Below are 20,525 nucleotides of genomic sequence, written 5' to 3'. Positions count from 1 at the left end.
GTTATAAAAATGGGATGCATTTGAGATGAGAAGATGTATGAGCAGTTTTCTTAAATTATTATTTCTTAAATAACAAGAAGAAATGAAGTAAAGGGGTGGGGTTGTACATGCATCTTTTATTTATCAAGAAGTCTCTTTTTCGTCATCATATGTCCAAAAATAACAGGAAAATGCAGATTTCTGTCAAATAAGCTAACCCAGAAGCCCTGCTTTTACTGTGTGTGGACTGATCGCACTTAAACATGTAGTCAACCCACAAACGCCACTTCTCGGCCAGGAAAAGTCCTGCTAAATGTTTCCGAACATTTAAACACTGGAAAGTCCAGAAGTGCTGTTTTTTTTTTTTTTTGTTTGTTTTTTTTTTTAAACTGGTATTACAAACACAGAATGTTATGAAGCAGGAAATGCACTCAGCAGATCTGTACATAATGCTCCTTGGTGAGAAATACTGAATTGAAATCTATTTTCTCTTGAAGAAAGTGAGGTTTTATCCTTTATGATTGAAACCTTTCGAACAGCTACAGTTGTGTGGAAACTTTTCACAGGACTCAGGTCCTCCAAAAAACTAAGTACACCCTGAATGCTTCCATAGGAATTAAGTAGCAGCTAGGTGATGCTAATCAAATGCACTTGATTAACTGATTAACATCAGCAAGTGTGAGCAGCTCTTCTTTCTAAAAAGAATATGACAGCATGACTTAGCTTTGCAAAGTTGCATCAGAACAAACCACAGGAGTTCTGCAACAATGTCCTTTGGACAGATAAGACCAAAGCGGCCATAATGCACAGCACCGTGTTATCAGCATAAATCTTTCATACCAGCTGTCAAGCACGGTGGTGGAGGGGTGATGATTTGGGCTTGTTTTGCAGCCACAGTACCTGAGGACCTTGCAGTCATTGAGCCAACCATGTACTCTGTATACTAAAGTATTCTAGTGACAAATTTGAGGCCATCTGACTAGAATATAAGCTAAAGCTTGGCTGAAATTGCATACTCCAAGTGGACAGAGATCTCAAGCACAGCAGCAAGTCTACAACGAAATAGCTGAATTTTTGTTGTTGTTGTTGTTATTGTTATTATGACCGAGCCACAGTTCAGATATCAAGCTGATTAAAAGGCTACGCAGGACCTTAGGAAGGTTGTGCACTGATGAATAATGTAATGATGCAGTAATGTAACGTATATGTAAGTCATATAGAAAACAATGACTAGTTACTTCTGCAAGCCACTGAATCGTGGGGTGTATTTAGCTTTTGAAGGACTTCATAGTCACGTGACAACTTAGTTGAAACGTTTTTTCTTGCCTGCCATTTCCAAATAGAAGAAAAAAATTAACCATTCATTGAAGTTTATGTTAATATTGTTGTCATTAGCCTTTCAGCTAATACTATTTACCAATAAAATAAAAAATTAGTAGTCAAATGGGATTTTAAGGCAAAGGCACTTCTTCATATGTAATCCGCACATATGGAGGTTTCATTGGCAGATGCCAGTACTCAAAGTTGTAGTAGAGGTAGAAGCTCCTTTCCAACACGACCGTCTCAAAAGCCTCCAGCAGACTGATCATGGCATCTGCAAATGTCTGGTGTGGCCTAAATGTGTGGTAAAATTTACGGATGTCCAATGCCAGATTTTTCAGAGCAGGCTGTCCGAAAATGGCGCTGTCATTGCCGAGGTACGTGGGCTCTCCGCTGTACAGGTAGATCTTGGTGTAGTTGGTCTGTGATCGGCTGGATAGTTTGGCTCCCAGCTCTGTAAGCTTCCTGTATGTGCGGTGGACAAACTGGGAACAGTCATAGGATTCGAACCACACCGTGGCGTTGGGGCTGGGGTCAGACCGAACTGCCCACGTCTCGTAGTAGATCCCAGTCTCGTTGTCCTCCTGCACCCAGCGGGCCATGTCGTTGAACTGCTGCCCTGGAGAATTAAAGAAAAACATGTTAATACCAGAAAAAAAAATGGGTGTGAAGCAGAAAGTCCAAGAAGACAAGAGTGTAAAAAACATTTTATATGTTCGAGGCATTTAATTCTTGGATGTGCTCTAGCTCTCCCTGGACAAGACAAGCTATCAGTCACAAAACCAGAACTGCCTGTTTTGGGTTTTGGAAGCTATCCAGGGCCTCCTGAAGCCAGTGAAACAGTCAATGCAGAATTTCTGTTTCAACATGCTGTCTTTCTACAGTTTTCATGATTACCAAGTACCCTGGATGTGTATCTGACTCAATACAAAGTACAAATTTTGTAGTTTTACAACTACAAAAGCAAAATAAGCTGTTTCAGGGTCATGCTCTGCAGGATATATTTGTAGTAAAATCCACATTATCACCAGTCATATCCACTGATGATGTAACATATCTAGTTTTATCTCGGCTTCTCTGTGCACAGATGTCAAGTCTTACCTGTGATTACTCCAATTTTCTCTAAGGTGCCATTCTGTGACCAGTGTAAATCATCAATGCCTTCAAAGAAGCAGGCAGCTCCCTGGTTGCACCAGAAAGGTGCGTACATGTCTTGTCTGAGGTGAGGAAAAGTGCAGTTGCCCAGCTGAAACAGCTCGTACCACTCCATGGTGTAGTTGGTTCCTGTCTCTGCACTGCTGAACCCAACAGCATCATGCATGATGTGCTGTAAAGAGAACAGAAACATACTCTGGTTTTATGTATGTGTGTGTGTTTCTATGAATAATGTAGCTGCAGCTTCACTTCTGTTTTAACAGAGGGAGTATTTTTATTAGCCAGAACACAGCGGCCCCTTCACTTCTGTTTTAGAGAATAAAATATTAAATACGAAAAGAACAATGTGCCCTGGTGCTTTTTGCTTTATCCCTGACTTGTAAAAAGACATTTCAGAATTCAAATTACACACTTACAAACTTTCCCAGCAAACTTCCATACTTGAATTCCCACACTGGAGTCTGCAGCCGATACACCGAGATGGTGTCGCTGTCTCTCATGTAGGGAATCCGTCCATCTGGGTCTCCGGTGGGGCAGAACGGATAGAGAGCTTGACAGTAAGAGTCCACATCAGGCCGACGATCGAAACGCCTGTGGGTGACATGAGACACGTCAGATGGTTGGTCAAGGTTAAAGTCACTGCGAGCCCAAAGCTACTTCATGTTGCTCTACAAAAATGAGCATATTATCCTAAATAATATGTTATTTAGGATAATATTTCAACTCAAATATGAACTAGCTGTGACACTGTTTTAATTTATACTAAAATGTAAATAAAATTATGTTATAATTTGCAAACCTAAAAAAAAATGTATTCACAATACAACTTAGAAAATATATCAGACGTAACTGACAAGACTGTACCAATTTAGGAAAAAAAAATTGGGATGGGGGCAACAAAAGGCTGGAAAAATAGGTTAACAGCTGGAAGAACATTTCGCAGCTAATTAGGTTAAATGGCAACAAGTCAGTAACATAATCGGGTCAAAAAGAGCTTCTTAGAGAAAAGTAAAGACGGGGAAAGGTTCACCAATCCCCAAAACAAGGCGTCTACAAATTGGGAACATTTTCAGAATAATGTTCCTTAGTGTAAATTCAAACTTTCAATCAACAACACACAATATCATCCAAAGATTTGGAGAATCTGGAGAAATCTCTGTGCACAAACACCAAGGTCAAAACTCAATACTGAAGCACTGCATTAAAAACAGGCATGATTCTTTCATGGAAATCACTGCACGGGCTCAGGAACACTTCCAGAAATGCATGTCTGTATCACCATACCATCCACAAATGCAGGTTAAAGTGTAGAAACAGCCAGAAATGCAGCAAAAATTTCTGGCACATCCACTTTAGATGAACTGCTGCCTGCTGATGACAGAAGGTCACAGAGCCATTACATACATTTTTGTGGCGCGTTTTTGGAAATGTATGAAACCCACTCCACTAATTCTGCTGCACAACTGAGATACTCCAAATTCCAACATTTTTAAGTCACGTGAACGTACCACGAATACTTCCTCGGGTTGCTGTCTAAAACAAGGCTTTATTGGGACAACAAGAACACACAAAATCACAAAATGTCTTCTTAACATGTCAGTGAACGTGTAACATCGGAACAGACACGCTTTCTAGGAAAAAAACATAAAAGTTGCGAACTTTGTACTGATCAAAACGGACTAAGCGACCATTCGTAATTGAAAACGAGGTTTATTTGATCGTCTTTTCCAGTTTTCTTCATTATCTGTCACATGATTTAACGCTAAAGAGCGGAGTGAACGTGGAAAGGTGTGCGGTCTTTATACCTGTAGGGTACGGGCCACTTCTGCTGTCCATTAATCCTGAACTGAGCGACGATGTGCAGAAAGAGGAGCAGTTTGAATCCCAGAACGACCTCCGTGTAAAACATGTCAAGGCCGTAAAAAAACAGCAGTTACGAAGAGGACTATCTTCCCATGACTCACCGCCTCTAACTTCCTCATTACAGATCACATGGTTTTGTTGATGATACCAAATCACATGACCACACCAGACAAGAATATGGGGCGCCGTTTGTAAACTGAAACACGCTGAAATTAATGGCAATTTTTCCACATTTAGCTAAAAACCTTTCTAAAACATGTTTTTTGAGTCATGTTTTTTTTTTTTTTTTACAATATTTACCTAAATATTTGTAACCTTTATATTTAAAACACAGTTTTAGCAGTTCAATCTTATGGCGTTATTTTTGTGCCACTATTCTGAGCGCACGTAAAAAAGGTTTGCAGGTGCAAGTGTTGCATTTTGAGGAGAAATTTATTTTGAGCGAAGAAAAGCTGAATTTGAGTGAACAAAATTCATTGCTGCATGCAAAAAATGTATATCCGTGTTTGCTATTATCCATATACACACGCACAATAGCAGCCCCTCTCGCTCAGTTTTTGTATTTGCGCTCGCAATGTGTCGCTCACGCTCTCAACATTTCTGCCCGTGCACGCTCAACTCTTTCTGTACACCGTTATATTTGTGCCACAAAACCAGCCAATCACAGACTTGGATGCAAAAAAATCTGATTGGCTGTTTTTGTCTCCAATCAGCTCGAAAGGACGAAATGCAATATCCCAGAATCCATTTCGTCCAAAGCTCAAACGAGGCAGTGGCGGAGGAACACAGAGTGGCGGAGTTTGAAATATTACTCTTTCTGGGACACAAAATAAACTTTTAAGATATTTTCATGTTAGAATGTAGCTGTGTGAACTTCAAATATCTGCTCGATTTATCAAGACATCACATATTTGCACAAGTGCTCCAACGTTTTCGGAGATGCCTGTTACCCACCAGCTGACCGGGTGGGAACTCGGGTTAAACATAATATATAAGGCTGAACTGACAAAAAAATCACCGACTACACCACCAGGTATTATTGGAAAAACCATAAAGCCTTTGAACGAAAACAAACGCTGTTGTGACAGTGATGTATACTGTTTTGTTGGTATATATGTATGATTTGTATCACCTTCATGTTTCCAGCTTTACAGCTGTGGCTCCAGCAAACATCAGCTGATACTAGAAATTAATTTTAAATAAATTCTAACAACAGCTGATCAATTTTGAACGTGCTGCTGTTGTTGTTTAGCGCAACATCCGCTGGTTTCCTGTTTCTGGCGCAAAGTGGGAGATAAACAAACAAGAGAGACGATCAGCTGATCATTGATCAGTTTCATGATTGAAGTAGCAACAGGAGAGGGAGGGAGAATGAGGAGAGAAGAGGCAGCTAAGACACAGAATAACTCCAGCTTTGTGTCTTTTTTATTCTCGCTGAAGTCTTTTCCCCTCAATACGGATGTATTGTAATTGGTCCAGCCCAGAGTTGATTATTACCAGCTGGCTAATCCACCACCTTTCATTGTTTATACCATTACAAAAACAAACAAACTAACATAAAAATGAAAAATCACCATTGGCCCACCGGGCAAATGCCGGGTAAATGCCCAATGGCCAGTCCAGGTATTCGGTCAGCTGGTGGGTAACAGGCATCTCCAAAAACGTTAGAGCACTTATGCAAATATGTGATGTCTTGATAAATCGAGCAGATATTAGAAGTTTACACAGCACCATTCTCGCATGAAAATATCTTAAAAGTTTATTTTGTGACCCACAAAGAGTAATATTTCAAACTCTGCCACTCTGTGTTCCTCCGCCACTGCCTCGTTTGAGTTTTGGACGAAATGGATTCTGGGATATTGCATTTCGTCATTTCGAGCTGGTTGGAGACGAAAACAGCCAATCAGATTTTTTTTGCATCCAAGTCTGTGATTGGCTGGTTTTGTGGCACAAATATAACGGTGTACAGAACGAGTTGAGCGCGCACGGGCTGAAATGTTGAGAGCGCGAGCGACACATTGCGAGCGAGCGCAAGTGCAAAAACTGAGCGAGAGGGGCTGCTATTGTGTGTGTGTGGATAATAGCAAACACTGAAATACATTTTTTGCACGCAGCAATGAATTTTGTTCACTCAAATTCAGCTTTTCTTCGCTCAAAATAAATTTCTCCTCAAAATGCAACACTTGCACCTGCAAATTTTTTTTACGTGCGCTCAGAATAGTGGCACAAAAATAACGCCATACAATCTAAGTATTACTCAATTATTAAAAAGCTGTAGTGCTCAGGTGAGGACACACGATGGCGTAAGAGGGCGCGTCAAACTACTTTTTAAAGCGCAGAAGAAGAAGCGGCATCCGGGGGCGTTTTGTCCGCTGACAGTCCGCCATGCTCAGTCTTCTGCAGCACTGTGGTCGCAACTTACTGACAGCTAGGACCCTCCAGACCGTGAGCAGCAGTTATTATTCAGCGCAGATGGGCAAACGCGTGGCTGTGGTGCTGGCGGGCTGCGGCGTCTATGACGGCAGCGAGATCCACGAGGCCTCCGCTGTTTTGGTCCATCTGAGCAGAGGGGGTGCGACTGTAAGTGTGACACGCTGATTTTATCTGCCGCTGCCCCTGGAGGGAACACATCAGAAATGTTCATTAGCTTCCAGTTTGTCCGCTTCCACTTCTCCGTGCTGGGCAGTTTCTACGATTTTTGCACTTTTTATTTGCAGTCCGACCCGTGAGCGTCCTTTGACCTCTACCTGTTAACCAGACTGCGCACAGTGACACGAACAGCCTTGCAGAATGTTTTGTGCAAACTGCTGAATAATAAACGACTGAAATGCACCGAAGTATTTAAAGTTCCTTAACCTCAACAGTTATCTGCCCCCAAGAAAAAAAAACACCCAACTCTTAGTAAAGCTTATCTGGTCCGCCATGTTTATTTATTTAATACTAAGTGGTTACAACTATTAATATCACTATATTATTGTTATTACTACTTTGATTGGTGTTAGAGAATTTCTCAATTATGCAACATGTCTTATTACTGCACATTACAAGTTGCTACCTTGTTACAAATTGCACTCCTTAGAGTCCATACCTCATATTTACCCTACATATTTAAGGACCTAGCTAACCCCTCACAACAACAATGGTAGATAAATGTTTAACACTAGCATCCCCAGGCTTCTACCTTTCTACCTATAAAACCCGAGAGCAGTCAAATGGTGGAAGTGGAAGCTAAATTGGCTAAATTGACCGCGGAGTCATCATTTTGCGTTTCTACCTTTAAAAGCCGGAGAGCAGTCAGTCAAATGCTGGAGTCGTTCATATGTATATTAGGTCGTTACCTAGGAATTCTGGAGGGAGGGGAGTGGGGGTGAGTGATTGAGGGGGTGGGGGAGTGGAGTGTTTCAGTTTGCCATCTTAGGGAGAAATCAACACATGTCCTTTGTATGTCCTTTGTTGCTGACATTTATTGATGAAAACAGTACAAAAAACCAACCATTTGTACACATATTTACAAATAATGATAAAAAGTGAGTGAGTACATTTCAACATTTTCAGCAATCACTCACAATCCTGGCACTGCCACGGTATCTGTCGTCTGCATTTACCACATGTGTACCTGTAGCAGTGAACACATCGCACAGTGGCCTGATTTTTTTTGCATCTGTGTACTTGGATTTTAGGTCGCAAGCCACCCAAAACTTGCTCCATGCACCACTCAGCAGGCCATTTGTAAATATGTGTACAAATGGTTGGTTTTTTGTACTGTTTTTATCAATAAATGTCAGCAACAAAGGACATACACCCATGTGTGTTGATTTCTCCCTAAGATGGCAAACTGAAACACTCCAAGTTGGTGACTTTTGGATATTTGTTTCCCTGGATGATTGAGAATGCATCAAGATGAAACACAAAAGGAAGCTCACCGCTTTTAGCAGCTCCCCCACCCCCTCAATCACTCACTGAGTGATTGAGGGGGTGGGGGAGTGGAGTGTTTCAGTGTTTCAGTTTGCCATCTTAGGGAGAAATCAACACATGTCCTTTGTATGTCCTTTGTTGCTGACATTTATTGATAAAAACAGTACAAAAAACCAACCATTTGTACACATATTTACAAATGGCCTGCTGAGTGGTGCATGGAGCATGTTCATTGGTTCATGGACCTCCCTGAACTAATGGCATTTATGGCAGCAACAAAAGCGGTGAGCTTCCTTTTGTGTTTCATCTTGATGCATTCTCAATCATCCAGGGAAACAAATCTCCAAAAGTCACCAACTTGGAGTGTTTCAGTTTGCCATCTTAGGGAGAAATCAACACACATGGGTGTATGTCCTTTGTTGCTGACATTTATTGATGAAAACAGTACAAAAAACCAACCATTTGTACACATATTTACAAATGGCCTGCTGAGTGGTGCATGGAGCATGTTCATTGGTTCATGGACCTCCCTGAACTAATGGCATTTATTGCAATTGTCATCTTGCGGGGGGTTTACAGGGTTCCATCGGTAAATGACTGCTGGTCAGCAAACCTGGGAAACCCACAGATAATTGGAACTATGGCACGAAACCGCTTCCAAGACATCATGCAACACTCCACTCCCCCACCCCCTCAATCACTCACCCCCACTCCCCTCCCTCCAGAATTCCTAGGTAACGACCTAATATACATATGAACGACTCCAGCATTTGACTGACTGCTCTCCGGCTTTTAAAGGTAGAAACGCAAAATGATGACTCCGCAGGGGTCTAAGGTAGAAAACCAAAATGACTGCTCTCCGGGGGTCTAAGTGTTAAAAACAGAGCTGCCTTCATCCCGTGAAAGATTTCTCTTTTTTCCTCAAGGACAGAAATGACAGTTGGGACTGGAAATTTTCTCAAATTCGTCTTACAAAGTTTCATTTTTCAGGAATTAACATGGAATGACCCAGACACATGTCTCAAGCTTACAAGAGTAGTCATCAGTCAAAGGTCCACTATGAGTCAGGGAAAGTGTTGCGAAATGCAGATATTCTTAGGTTTTGAAATGCTGCTCTGACAGAAGTTCTGTTGAGTTAGCTTCAAGAATTGTGATGTTAACAATCATTATTAGTTGCCTGGTGTGCTTTTTTTTTTTGTTTTTTTTGTTTTTGAACTCGTCTCTGCTGCTTTTATCACCTCCAGGTGAACATGTTCGCACCCAATATTGACCAGATGCATGTGGTAGATCACCTGAAAGGTGCGCCTTCTCAGGAAAAGAGGAATGTGCTGGTGGAGAGTGCAAGGCTGGCCCGTGGAAACATCCAGGATCTGTCTAAGCTCAGCGTGAAAGAGCACGAGGCTGTTATTTTCCCAGGTTTGTGTTCATATGTATTTCGCTGGTACAATCGAAGCCTACAGAAAAAAGATGTTGGGAAGGTCTGAGTAAGGTCGAAACTGAAGTTTGTATTTCTGGCTTATGTACATCCAGACATTAATCACACCTCTTCCTCATTTTTGGTGTTTTACAGGCGGCTTTGGAGCTGCGAAGAATCTCTGTACGTGGGCAGTGCAGGGCAAGGACTGCTCTGTAAATGACGAGGTCAAGGCTGCTCTGCAGGCGTTCCACAGCGAAGGCAAACCCATCGGCCTCTGCTGCATCTCACCTGTGCTGGCTGCCAAAGTGATCCCTGGGTGCGAGGTCACCGTCGGCATCGAAAAGGACGACAAGTGAGAAATGCAACATGGACTTCCTTGTTTGCGTTCTAAGTTTGGACTTTTAAATGCTGCAATTGTTGTGTGCAAACTAGAGCAGGGCGATATGGCCAAAAATATTTATCACGATATATATTTGAAAATTTGCGATAACGATATAACCGACGATATAATTGATGCGAGACAAAATACAGCTCCACAACATTACTAGCGCAAAAAGACAACCTTCCATTTATTTTCACTTAAACAAGAAGCTGGTTTTTATGTACATTAAAGCTTTATAAAAATGTAACAGTGCAAATGCAAATTCCTTGCTGAAAGTTTAACCAAAAGGCATTTCCAGTAGAAATGGGCTGACATATCCTGAGCATAACCATGTATAATATCCACTGAAGTTAAAAAGAGGTGCTTTGCAACATTAAACTGCAGTGTGCATTACGTATTTTTCGGACCATAAGGTGCACAGGATTATAAGGCACATTAAGCGAAACAAAGCAGTCAGATAAATCAAACTTTATTAAACTCATTCTTCTTGCTTCCTCCACTTCTGTACCATTGATTCATTAATGTTGAATTCTCTGGCAGCTGCTCTATTCCCATGTTGTTGCAGTATGACTAACCTCGTATTGTGGATGGATTATCTCAGTTGTTCTCCTGACTGAAGTTTGGTCCGTTTACAGCATCCTGCCATGCGATTGCATTTGTCTCTAACCATGAAGAACCTTCACGTTAACTTTTATAAGTGGAAAAGTGTTAGTGTTCGTCCTCCAGCTTCACTGTTTATGTTATGCTAACATAGCTGTGTCGCTAGCGATCACGTAGCACATCATTATATACCAGCTAGCCCAACTTCAATAACCCTACAAACGTCACTGCTGTTTAGTTTCCTGTCTTCATTTATGTTGGAAGTGATAGCAGAACTGTACGTTTGAATTTTTTCAGAAATCTCTCAGTCAGAACATGCAATATCATGCTTAGGTAACTAGCGAAACTAGCGAGCTAACTTCCGCTAGCTTCCTGCTAACTTCTAACTCCGTTAAATGTAATAACTTTTGTTTTCATGGATGCCTGGAAGTTAAACTTTATAGTTACACCTGGTAAAGCAGCAATGCTGATCGTTTTATTAAAGATGAAAGAATTTAGACAGTTTTTAACTCTCAGTGATGCTGCAGTGTTGTTTGACCTGAAGAATACTGAGTTTAGGACCCAGATTACTCCCAGATTTAAGAGCATCTTAGTCTGACAAATATGACAATAACAACGGCCGCTTGCATGTTCTGCAAAAAAATGTGCTTTGTTGTGTATCTGACGGACAAACACCAAACCAGTTCCACATCACTGAAGTTGCACCATTTTTACAAACCAATTCTGGTTCATCTGTTTCACTCAACAATCGGCCATGTGCGTATGAAAACAAAGGCACTGCGCATGCGCGTTTTACTCCCATTCTATCGCGATATTTCATTTTCCTATCGTTGCCTAACATTATACCGGTATTACCCTGAACGGTATAATATGGCCCAGCCCTAGTGCAAACAGTTGTTTCCAGAGACTACCACGTGCTGGGCGTGGGCTTGTTTACAGCCAGTCTGCCTGTCCTGTTGCACAATTTCTTCCTGTTTCCATGACAAATTAATTTGATTACAGTGTTAGATTTTTAAAAAAGGACTTAGGAGAGGATCCGTCTTTGTCAGAGTGGTGGCTGACTGACACTTGGACCAATTGATCGGTTGACAGATGTCAAAGCCAACAATCAGTTGAGATCATGATTTTGTTTACAGGCAAAATAATATTATAAAATTATTTTAAAAAATTAACAGAATAGAAGAAAAAATGTACCATGTAAACATTTAATCTGGCCGATGTCTTCTTGCAAGTGTGCTTTTACATAAATGTGGCTGATACCAGTAACCAATGCATGTTTCAGTAGATATCTGATTTGGATGCTAGTTATTTTTCCCCTTTGTGCTGGGTAAACAAAGGTCTTTCTTATAAAATATTGGCTGTTTTGAGTGATTTAGCTCTTCAACACACAGTCTTTGACCGTGTCTACATGCCTAAATGTTGCTGTAATGTGATTGGCAGATTATATATTAGGTAGTTAATGAGTGAGACCCACTGGTGCACTGTGCAGGATGCTAAATATTTGATTGACAGGACAATCACTGGTGTGTTTGTGTAAATAGGAAGCAAAAACTGTTGGGTTCTTTCCATGTTAAGGTGGAAAGTCCCTCTGTAAATGCAGTTTGCAGGCATAATTGATGCATCTCCAAAACATATAAATAGAAATTTCCAGTTGTTAAAAGCAAAATCTCAAATGTTCCTAAGATGTTTGCAGAAATCTGCTTTGAGCAGCAAAACATTAAGTAGTGCCTCTTCTCCCCCACCTCTCAGGTATCCAGACACCGCTGACACTGCAGCGGCCATCAACCAGCTGGGCTGCAAGCACGTGAGCAAGGGCGTCGGCGAGAGCCACGTGGACGAAAAGAACAAGCTGGTCACCACCTGTGCCTTCATGTGCAACGCTCCGATCCACGAGATATTTGACGGAATCGGATCGATGGTCCAGGGCGTCCTGAAACTCGCCTGAGTGTAATCAGTAGAAGGTCGAAACAAGGAAAAGACTTTTGCAAGCTGTGCGGTAGATGTCTGCTGAGCTGGTTGCAGAATGGTGTTGAAGTGATTAAAAGCACTAAAAGATAATCTAGAGTAGCAGAACTGAGCTCCTTGTGAGCTGAATTTTTGAGTTTGCGTGTCAGTTTTACTGCTGCTGTCGTGGCTCCGCCCCACATCTGTCACATTTTAGAGAATCAGCTGCAGGTGAGGATAATGTTCTCAGAAACAAATAAATAAATAAACGAATACAAGAAAAAAGGTTCAGTTTATTTCTGACCACAGAAGAGAAAAAAGTATGTACAACATATTTACACGGTTATTATTTAATTCGTACTTTCTTGAAAAGAATACAAAGCTTCATATAAAGATATGTGTGTAATTACAAAATCCTCATTCTGTCCAGGTGCTCTTGATTACTTGTCATTCTCAGATATGAACCCAATATTGAGCAATCTGCCACCCTTTCAATGTTTCCTATAACATCAATGACCCCCTCCACTCCCTCTGTGCACAGCACAGACGAAGCATTCACACTGAACTTATCCACCAGGTGCTTCAGAGTCAGCGGCTTCCGCCAGTGGCCGTAGAAAGTGTCACATCTGGCTGTGTAGCTCGGCCCCTGGTGCGTCGCTATCTCGACCTCGCAGTACATCTTGTCAAAACTGGGCAGGTTATCTTCCGGCGTCTCCAAGCTGACTTTGCCCAGGAGCTCCTTCAGAGCGGATCGGCCGATTTGAGCGTCGCCGAAAGACGCCACGGTCACCTTGTTATCCAGCAGTGCGGTGCAGGCGTTGAACTGGAACGAGTGCCTGGCTTGGTGTTCTGTGGCAGGTAACGGGCAGTTAACGTACTTGGATGGAGGCACCCGAAGTGTGACATGCCGGATCTGGCTGAGGTCAAATTTGCCGACTGCGTTTTGGAGCTTTTCCCGGGCTGCTAGAGCTGCATCGACAACCCAGTGCATCCCGAGGTGAGCGGGGATGCGTTTGAATGCCACGTCCTGATCTTCCAGAATCCATTTATATTCTCTCACAGCAGAATCCGCCATAGCGGAGGGACTGTAGTCTTTGTAGTAAACACCAAGCCCTCTGTCCAAATCCAGTATGGCTGGATTTCCCTTCAGTCCTATCTGGGCCAGCCGAGCGGCCTCTAGGCCTCTCCGAGCAGCGTTTCCAATGTGGAGAGGTTTGGTCTGTGTGGCAGCGTTGGCTAAAGGCGCCCCAGCAGAGGAGGCTGCTATGGCAAGAGCATGAATGCACTGTTCAGGGGACAGACCGAGGAGCTTAGCCGAGGCTGCAGCGCTGCCCATCACTCCAACAACACTGGGAGGGTGGAATCTGAGAAGCAAAACAACAAGATTTACTCAAGCGTGACATAGTGATTCTGATTAACTGGAATCACTGCTTCATTAATCAAACAGTTCATATGTATTTTAATCATCAGTTTAGTCATTTTTAAAGGTTTTTGTGATTTCTCCTTATAAGGTATTTTCATGTGAGCACAAACCAGAATCCAGTCACCACATCCACCTCTGAAACCCAAAATGAAACCAAAACTGTTTTCTTGGCTTGACAGCACTAGGTACTGGTGAATCAAATGCTCTAGTCTTTCTAATCTAAATGAGCTGGAGAATAAATTTATTCCAGAGCTGAAAATATTTCCAAACTTGATACCTTTCAGGGATGTTGTAGGCTTCTTTGGAGAACCTCATCAGTCTGCCTTGAACTTCAATGCCAACATTGAAGGCTAGCAGGAGATCCAGACCAGAGGGCTGGCTGGGAAGTGTCTCTGCCAGGGCCAGCAGCGCAGGTAGGACGGCGCCCGAGGGATGAGTCGCAGGGTGCCAAGTGTCGTCAAAGTCCATGGAGTGAACCTAATAGACAGTCAGGCAAAGACGTGATCAGGGATCGAAGCAGAGCTGGATCATAATTCCTGTTTTCTGCAGAGTTTTGCTTTTGTAGAAATCCAAACTTACAGCGATGCCATTAACAAATGCAGCGTAATGAGGAGGCAGAATTATATCTGATTGACCCCAAACGCTGCTCCTTTCCCGCGATGTGAACAACTGGAGGCACATTAATATGAGTATAAATGACATATCAAAAATAACTAGCAGCAGAAAGAAGATTAACCGGACTATTAAAGAAGTGCAAGACTTGACTGGATAATCAGTCATCAACATGTTATGGAAAACAACTTAATAATTTGTCAAGATTGCAATCAGGGCACAAATGAAGCGAGTTAGTTAGCAGGACCGATCATATGTAAAGGAAATCCACCGATGAGCAGAAGAGTATTTTAATTTCAGCTGCACAAACAACCTCTGATGAGCCCATATAAAGATTTTTATGTGATCACTGACAATAGATACAAAGTACTCATGTATTACTAGTTACTGTGTAGAATTAAATGAGCATCTTCTACATCTACCCACATCATAAGCAAATATTTGTCAGCAGTTGTTTTTGCAGTTATAGGGTAAATGCAGTTCACTGTACCTGACTGTACTTCAGAGCCTTATTGAAGACAGCTGTTCTGGTTCCTAATAGTCCGACACCGAGGGTGTCCAGCATCATCCTTTTGCTCCTGTTAATCACACCATCTGTCAGCTGTGAGGTGTTGAGGGCATGGATCCCAGCTCCAAAGCTCTCTGTGATACCCTGAAAAACATTCCACGGGGCTAGTCAGTTCAAATCATGCAGACCTCCAGAGAAGGTGCAGCTTATTGTGGCTATAATCAAGTTAAGATGCTAAGCTATACTGCAGGTCACCAAAAGCCAAAAATACTTTCCAAAAGGTGCCTTTATTAAAGCTCATACAGCAACCAACAGTACCTTGCGAAGCATTGTTCAGTCTTCACAAGCTCTTCAAGTGACTAAACATCCAAGCATAGCTGGCTTTTATAATTACTCTGTCTGAGGGCTGGACTGCCAAATTTCCAAAGTGGCTAAAAACCCACTAGGATGAGAAGTGGGAACTTTCGCAATGACTCAATGCTGTCTTTTCATTTATGCTGGTTGCCAGTGCACTGGGGAGTCTGCACAATCTGCACACAACAAAATCTTGTGACAGCTGATTTTGAAATTGACAACATTTTCTGTGTTTTAGTTTTCTGTGTTTTAGTAGGCACACATGATTCAATCACACGACTTAAAATAAAATGTTGCCCCTAAAACTGTAAGACTGCTAAACTCGATCCCACAGTAACTATATTCATCCTACATATGCAATTTTCTTCTGTCCAATTCAATCTCCTGCTCCTCTGGACACACACCCTTATGTACACTTTATAACTCACAATGTAAATAACTTGTGCAAGTGCACTGATCTACTGCTCAGACTCATCTTATCAGCCCTCAGATATATGCATTACATATACATAAACTCATGTTCAGTCCAAACATGCAATATGCTTATTCTTGTGTCCAATCTTACAATTCAATTCAATTTTATTTATACAGCGCCAAATCACAACAACAGCCACCTCAAGGCGCTTTATAATGTAAGGTAGACCCTACAATAATACATACAGGGAAAAACCCAACAATTGTGGGTTATATATTTATAGATGCATGTGTGTGTGTGTATATGCAGATATATACTGTATGTGAATATGTAGTTGTGCACATCCACACACATACACTAATTCAACTTTCATAATGGTGCCCAGTAATGGAAATTCATTGATGTGCAAGGGGAAGTTTATAAATGCAGAAATGAAATAGGTGAAAATCACGTGATAAAGAGTTTTTCATTTTCAGCCGCTGATTATTGAACCAAAAGCTGTGGCTTAAGTTTTATTGTTACCAGTCGCTCACAACTGCAAACCCCAAATCTCCATCTGGTCCAGTTTGCATATAAACGTGGGCTTATTAATGGTTATCACTGATTGTTATTTGTTTTCCGGGTAAACTCTGATGGTAAACCAAAGTCTTTGAAGAAATGAAAGTGAAACAAATTCATCCATTTCATGTAAAAATGAGGAAAACTTGGTTGTGTTTCTCTCTTTTCAAAAAAGATTAGTTTACATGGAAGGGCTTAATTATGTAATTCCATAATGTGCTTCCTTTCCAGCTGCTCTTTTTGTATTATACAGATTAAGCTGATACACTATGTAACATTTTGCTCAGATTTGTGTAATTATGTCCAAGATAAAGCTGAATAAAACTTTCTACCTAACTAAATAAAAATAAAAAAAGATACTGTGCTCTTAAAAACTGCAATAACATAAAAATCTATAAGAACAAGGCTTTGGTGGATCACTCTCCCTGAGACAGGAGGTCCACGTGACTGTGACTCTAATGCTCCGTGCTTTCACAAAATGGTGCAACTTTGAAACTTCCTAAATGTCACCCATGGCCAAAATATCCCACAACACACACTCAAGAAAATCACCACCAGCAATATCATAAAAGAAGCAAAGCAAATATTGCACTGGATGATTATTAAATGTGTTTCTGGCATATTTTTACTTGTAAGTGACTTAATGAGAACTTTAGTTTGTAGACAGAAAGTCAGTCATTTCATTACTATAGTTTAAGTTTAAGATTTGTAATAAGTTAGGGGTTATATTAATGTTTTATGCATCTATCTTGCATGTCACATAGTGCAATGTGACTGATTTCTCATGTATATGGCAAGAATTTTAGACACTACTTCCTCTATTGTAGCTTAAATGTTTTTTTATAGTGTTTGCCCATGATTGATGTCTGGATTTGTGTTCACTGACTGCTCTGCCTTCATGTAATTCTTGGGACTGTGTAAACAGCCTGCCATGTCTGATTCTCCTAAGATGTTGAAATTGAATGTGCCTTGTGTTGTTTTATGTCTGGCCCCCGAGACTGGCTCAGGTTTAGTATAACATGCTCCTGCACAACAATAAGCTGGTTCTCTGCCTAGATTACACTAGAATTACAGTTATCACTCCTTCTGTTTGGTTTTTCTCATTTTCTCATTTTGTTTAGAAAGTATACTTAGGTATCACAGGTTTGAATTTATTCTTTTAAAAAGGTTTTACTCAATTAATAAATTATACCCATCAGAACCTTTTATCTGTGACTCAACCCTCCCCACCTGGATCATTCATGTTACGTTCTTCCCCCTTCGGCTTGGGCTGCTCGGGTCATAGCACCACTTTAGAACCACTTTGTGAAAGAATAAAGTATGAAGTGGGATAGTAGTAGACCTGCATTGAAGGAATATGATGCAGTGCTGAAAACACTGATTAAGAACTGTTGTTTGAAACGACTAATTACAGTAATTCTTTCCTTCTTTAAATGGCTGTTAGAGAGCTCTCTCTCTCTCTCTCTCTCTGTGTGTGTGTGTGTGTGTAAGTTACTAATTAGCATTTAGAATTAGGTTAGGATGGTTAGACCTTAAAATAAAAAAAAAGCGATACAGTTTGTGTAATTTTGCTTCTGTACACCACCACAGTGGATTTTAAATCAGCATGTGATTACAGTGCAGACTTTCAGCTTAAATTAAAGTGGTGAAATAAAAGGACTGTATTAACTGTTTAGGAATTACAGCCATTTTTATACTTGGTTCCCCATTTCCAAAGGTTCAAAAGTGACTGGACATTTAAACATTAAACATTTAAACATTTTTCTTATTCGTCCACAACAAACTAAGACGTGGTGCTGATTTCAAGTGCTGACCTTTTTTGGGTATCTTGGAATGCTTGGTGTGAGGTAAATACAACTGAAGGAGGCCATTGTTAGGCTGAAAAATCAACCAATAACACAACAAAATAAGACAATAAAAAAGGAAGGCTCTAGTGAGCTCAGAAACGTGAAACAGCGTGGAACACAACAGAAGACAAAGGATGTGGATGACCACAGAATTCTTTCCCTGGTTAACAAAAACACCTTCAAAACATTTGGCCAAGTCAAGAACACTCTTGTGGAGATAGGCTTGTAGATTTCATGTAGGGATCGACTGCAAAAAATGTTCATCCAAGTGTTAACAAAGTTCCTTACATGTAAAATTATGCTAGCCTCTGAAAACAAATAACTGTGTATAAAAATGACCATAATTTCTAAACACTTAATGTAACACTTTTGCGAAACCTCTTCAATTAAAGCTGAAAGTGTACACTTCAATCACATCTTAATTGTTAGATTTAAAATCCACTGTGATGAGATACAGTGACAAAACTCACTAACAAAATGTTATGGCCCTAACTGTAATTAATATGTGAGCATGCGCTGAATGCTGGCTGCATTTCCTTTACAAATGCAATGGGTGTCACTATTTCCATATTTTCCAAACATCTTTTTAAGGGAATGACTTGGACCAGTTTCATAGTCTCTGGTTTGTGTGTGATCCTAATGGATTTGCATTCATTTGGAGAGAAAAAAAAAAAACACCCACACATGCTGTAATTTTATCACATCGGTATTTGCGCTACAAGGTCAGGAGGAAGGTGACGTTTCTGGTGGATACATAGATTCTCTCTCTCTGTGGATGAAGAGGGAGAGCAGCATTGGCACTCTTCACAGTCATTCAATAGTTAAATGTTAATTCAGCAGTCACCTCCCGGTACGCACGCACGCAGTAAGCCCAAGCTTCATAAACGAGCTGCTGCCGCTGTGGTGTCTCAGTGTTTCCACTGATTCCACATCAGTGAAGCAGCTCAGAGAAGATGGCACTGGCGGACACAGAGCGCGGAGTGTCCAGCTGCGGGGATTCGGGCGCCCAGTTTTCCGAGATCATCGAGCTGAATGTCGGCGGACAGGTTTATGTCACCAGACACAAAACTCTGATCGCCGTCCCAGACTCACTCTTGTGGAACATGTTCAGCAAGAAGTCACCAAAGGAGTTGGCGAGAGACAGCAAAGGGCGCTTCTTCTTGGACAGGGATGGGTTCTTGTTCCGCTACATCCTCGACTATCTCCGAGACCTCAACTTGGTCCTCCCGGACTACTTCCCCGAGAAAAGTCGGCTGCAGAGAGAGGCTGACTTTTTCCAGCTTCGGGACCTCGCAAAACGCCTCAATCCCCGGGTGAGTAAAGAGAATTCAATCAGCGAGGAGATCAGCCAGAGCGACACAGAAGACGGCGGGCAGCAGTGCGGCTCCTCCGGCGGCTTGGAGACTTTACGCACCATGTCTGTCAGCGGAGCCATGCGCTCCCCGTCTCTGGACTCTAGAAAGTCCGGCTACATCACGATAGGATACCGCGGCTCGTACACTATTGCCAGAGACATCCAAACCGATGCCAAGTTCAGGAGAGTGGCGCGCATCACAGTTTGCGGTAAGACCTCTCTGGCCAAAGAAGTGTTTGGGGACACGCTGAATGAGAGCAGAGACCCGGACAGGCCCCCTGAGAGATACACATCCCGGTACTATCTCAAGTATAATTTTCTAGAGCAGGCATTTGACAAGCTGACAGAAGCGGGATTCCACATGGTGGCCTGCAGCTCCACAGGCACCTGTGCCTACACCAGCAACGATCCCAATGAAGACAAAATTTGGACAAGCTACACTGAATACGTTTTCTGTCGGGAATAACCAACACCATTCGCGCCACATCCGTGTAAATATACCTACATTTCACACCACAGAGGAATGTCTTCGAAGAGTAGTGCAGTTTCTGTGCTGATTGGTGACTTTTGTTAAGGAGTGACTGTACCATATTGCTCCATTATTGCCAGAAATTAGACACAAAATGCTCCCTCATCCCCCAACAAATTATTTTACACACAAGACTTTGTTAAGATGGGTTGAAAAGATGAAGCTGTTCTGAGGTTCAAAGTGAGCAAAACTCAAAGCACTGCAAACATCATCTCCATCTCATAGAACTGCATGTCAATGTTTCAGTCATGTCTGACTCAGTGCTGTGTGAATTGAGTGGCATCCAGGAACAGACCAGCAGCAATTAGTATTCAGTGTCATTGTGACTTCTAGGCTTGCTCGAGCACTTG

The 20,525-nt window shown here is 41.6% G+C and overlaps 4 protein-coding genes across 4 annotated transcripts; 2 read left to right on the top strand and 2 right to left on the bottom strand.

Annotated features, from left to right (window-relative positions):
- Nucleotides 1-360: 360 nt before the first annotated feature.
- On the bottom strand, nucleotides 361-4,426 carry cln5 (CLN5 lysosomal BMP synthase). The gene is made up of 4 exons (XM_085374434.1): nucleotides 4,260-4,426; nucleotides 2,871-3,045; nucleotides 2,401-2,626; nucleotides 361-1,918 (listed from the first exon to the last, which is right to left on the bottom strand). Exons 1-4 carry the CDS (start codon nucleotides 4,361-4,363, stop codon nucleotides 1,431-1,433), a joined length of 993 nt encoding a protein of 330 aa, XP_085230560.1. The 5' UTR covers nucleotides 4,364-4,426; the 3' UTR covers nucleotides 361-1,430.
- Nucleotides 4,427-6,661: 2,235 nt separating this feature from the next.
- On the top strand, nucleotides 6,662-12,912 carry LOC146615948 (glutamine amidotransferase-like class 1 domain-containing protein 3, mitochondrial). The gene is made up of 4 exons (XM_085374407.1): nucleotides 6,662-6,897; nucleotides 9,477-9,648; nucleotides 9,803-10,001; nucleotides 12,381-12,912. Exons 1-4 carry the CDS (start codon nucleotides 6,703-6,705, stop codon nucleotides 12,574-12,576), a joined length of 762 nt encoding a protein of 253 aa, XP_085230533.1. The 5' UTR covers nucleotides 6,662-6,702; the 3' UTR covers nucleotides 12,577-12,912.
- Nucleotides 12,913-12,981: 69 nt separating this feature from the next.
- acod1 (aconitate decarboxylase 1) lies at nucleotides 12,982-15,448 on the bottom strand. The gene is made up of 5 exons (XM_085374643.1): nucleotides 15,437-15,448; nucleotides 15,101-15,262; nucleotides 14,578-14,667; nucleotides 14,276-14,475; nucleotides 12,982-13,939 (listed from the first exon to the last, which is right to left on the bottom strand). Exons 1-5 carry the CDS (start codon nucleotides 15,446-15,448, stop codon nucleotides 12,982-12,984), a joined length of 1,422 nt encoding a protein of 473 aa, XP_085230769.1.
- Nucleotides 15,449-19,245: 3,797 nt separating this feature from the next.
- Nucleotides 19,246-20,112, top strand: kctd12.1 (potassium channel tetramerisation domain containing 12.1). Its single transcript, XM_085374388.1, has one exon. It carries the CDS (start codon nucleotides 19,246-19,248, stop codon nucleotides 20,110-20,112), a length of 867 nt encoding a protein of 288 aa, XP_085230514.1.
- The last annotated feature ends 413 nt before the right edge of the window (nucleotides 20,113-20,525 follow it).

The sequence above is a fragment of the Diplotaxodon limnothrissa genome, linkage group LG16 (genome assembly GCF_057381915.1).
Source record: "Diplotaxodon limnothrissa isolate DT_005_m linkage group LG16, D_limnothrissa_male_GT1.1, whole genome shotgun sequence".
NCBI lineage: Eukaryota > Metazoa > Chordata > Actinopteri > Cichliformes > Cichlidae > Diplotaxodon > Diplotaxodon limnothrissa.
The sequence above is the reverse complement of the archived record's forward strand: the minus strand, read 5'-3'. Positions and strand labels throughout refer to the sequence as shown.

What these genes read in the sequence shown, in the direction of transcription:
- cln5 (XM_085374434.1), bottom strand. Translation starts at nt 4,363, where the DNA reads ATGTTTTACACGGAGGTCGTTCTGGGATTCAAACTGCTCCTCTTTCTG. An exon ending in AAGTGGCCCGTACCCTACAG is followed by an intron (nt 3,046 to 4,259) that starts GTATAAAGACCG and finishes TGTCACCCACAG; the next exon opens with GCGTTTCGATCGTCGGCCTG. An exon ending in GAAGTTTGCTGGGAAAGTTT is followed by an intron (nt 2,627 to 2,870) that starts GTAAGTGTGTAA and finishes TTCTCTTTACAG; the next exon opens with CACATCATGCATGATGCTGT.
- LOC146615948 (XM_085374407.1), top strand. Translation starts at nt 6,703, where the DNA reads ATGCTCAGTCTTCTGCAGCACTGTGGTCGCAACTTACTGACAGCTAGG. An exon ending in TGAGCAGAGGGGGTGCGACT is followed by an intron (nt 6,898 to 9,476) that starts GTAAGTGTGACA and finishes TATCACCTCCAG; the next exon opens with GTGAACATGTTCGCACCCAA. An exon ending in CGAGGCTGTTATTTTCCCAG is followed by an intron (nt 9,649 to 9,802) that starts GTTTGTGTTCAT and finishes GGTGTTTTACAG; the next exon opens with GCGGCTTTGGAGCTGCGAAG.
- kctd12.1 (XM_085374388.1), top strand. Translation starts at nt 19,246, where the DNA reads ATGGCACTGGCGGACACAGAGCGCGGAGTGTCCAGCTGCGGGGATTCG.
- acod1 (XM_085374643.1), bottom strand. An exon ending in AGGCTCTGAAGTACAGTCAG is followed by an intron (nt 14,668 to 15,100) that starts GTACAGTGAACT and finishes ATGTGCCTCCAG; the next exon opens with TTGTTCACATCGCGGGAAAG. An exon ending in CATTTGTTAATGGCATCGCT is followed by an intron (nt 14,476 to 14,577) that starts GTAAGTTTGGAT and finishes ACTGTCTATTAG; the next exon opens with GTTCACTCCATGGACTTTGA.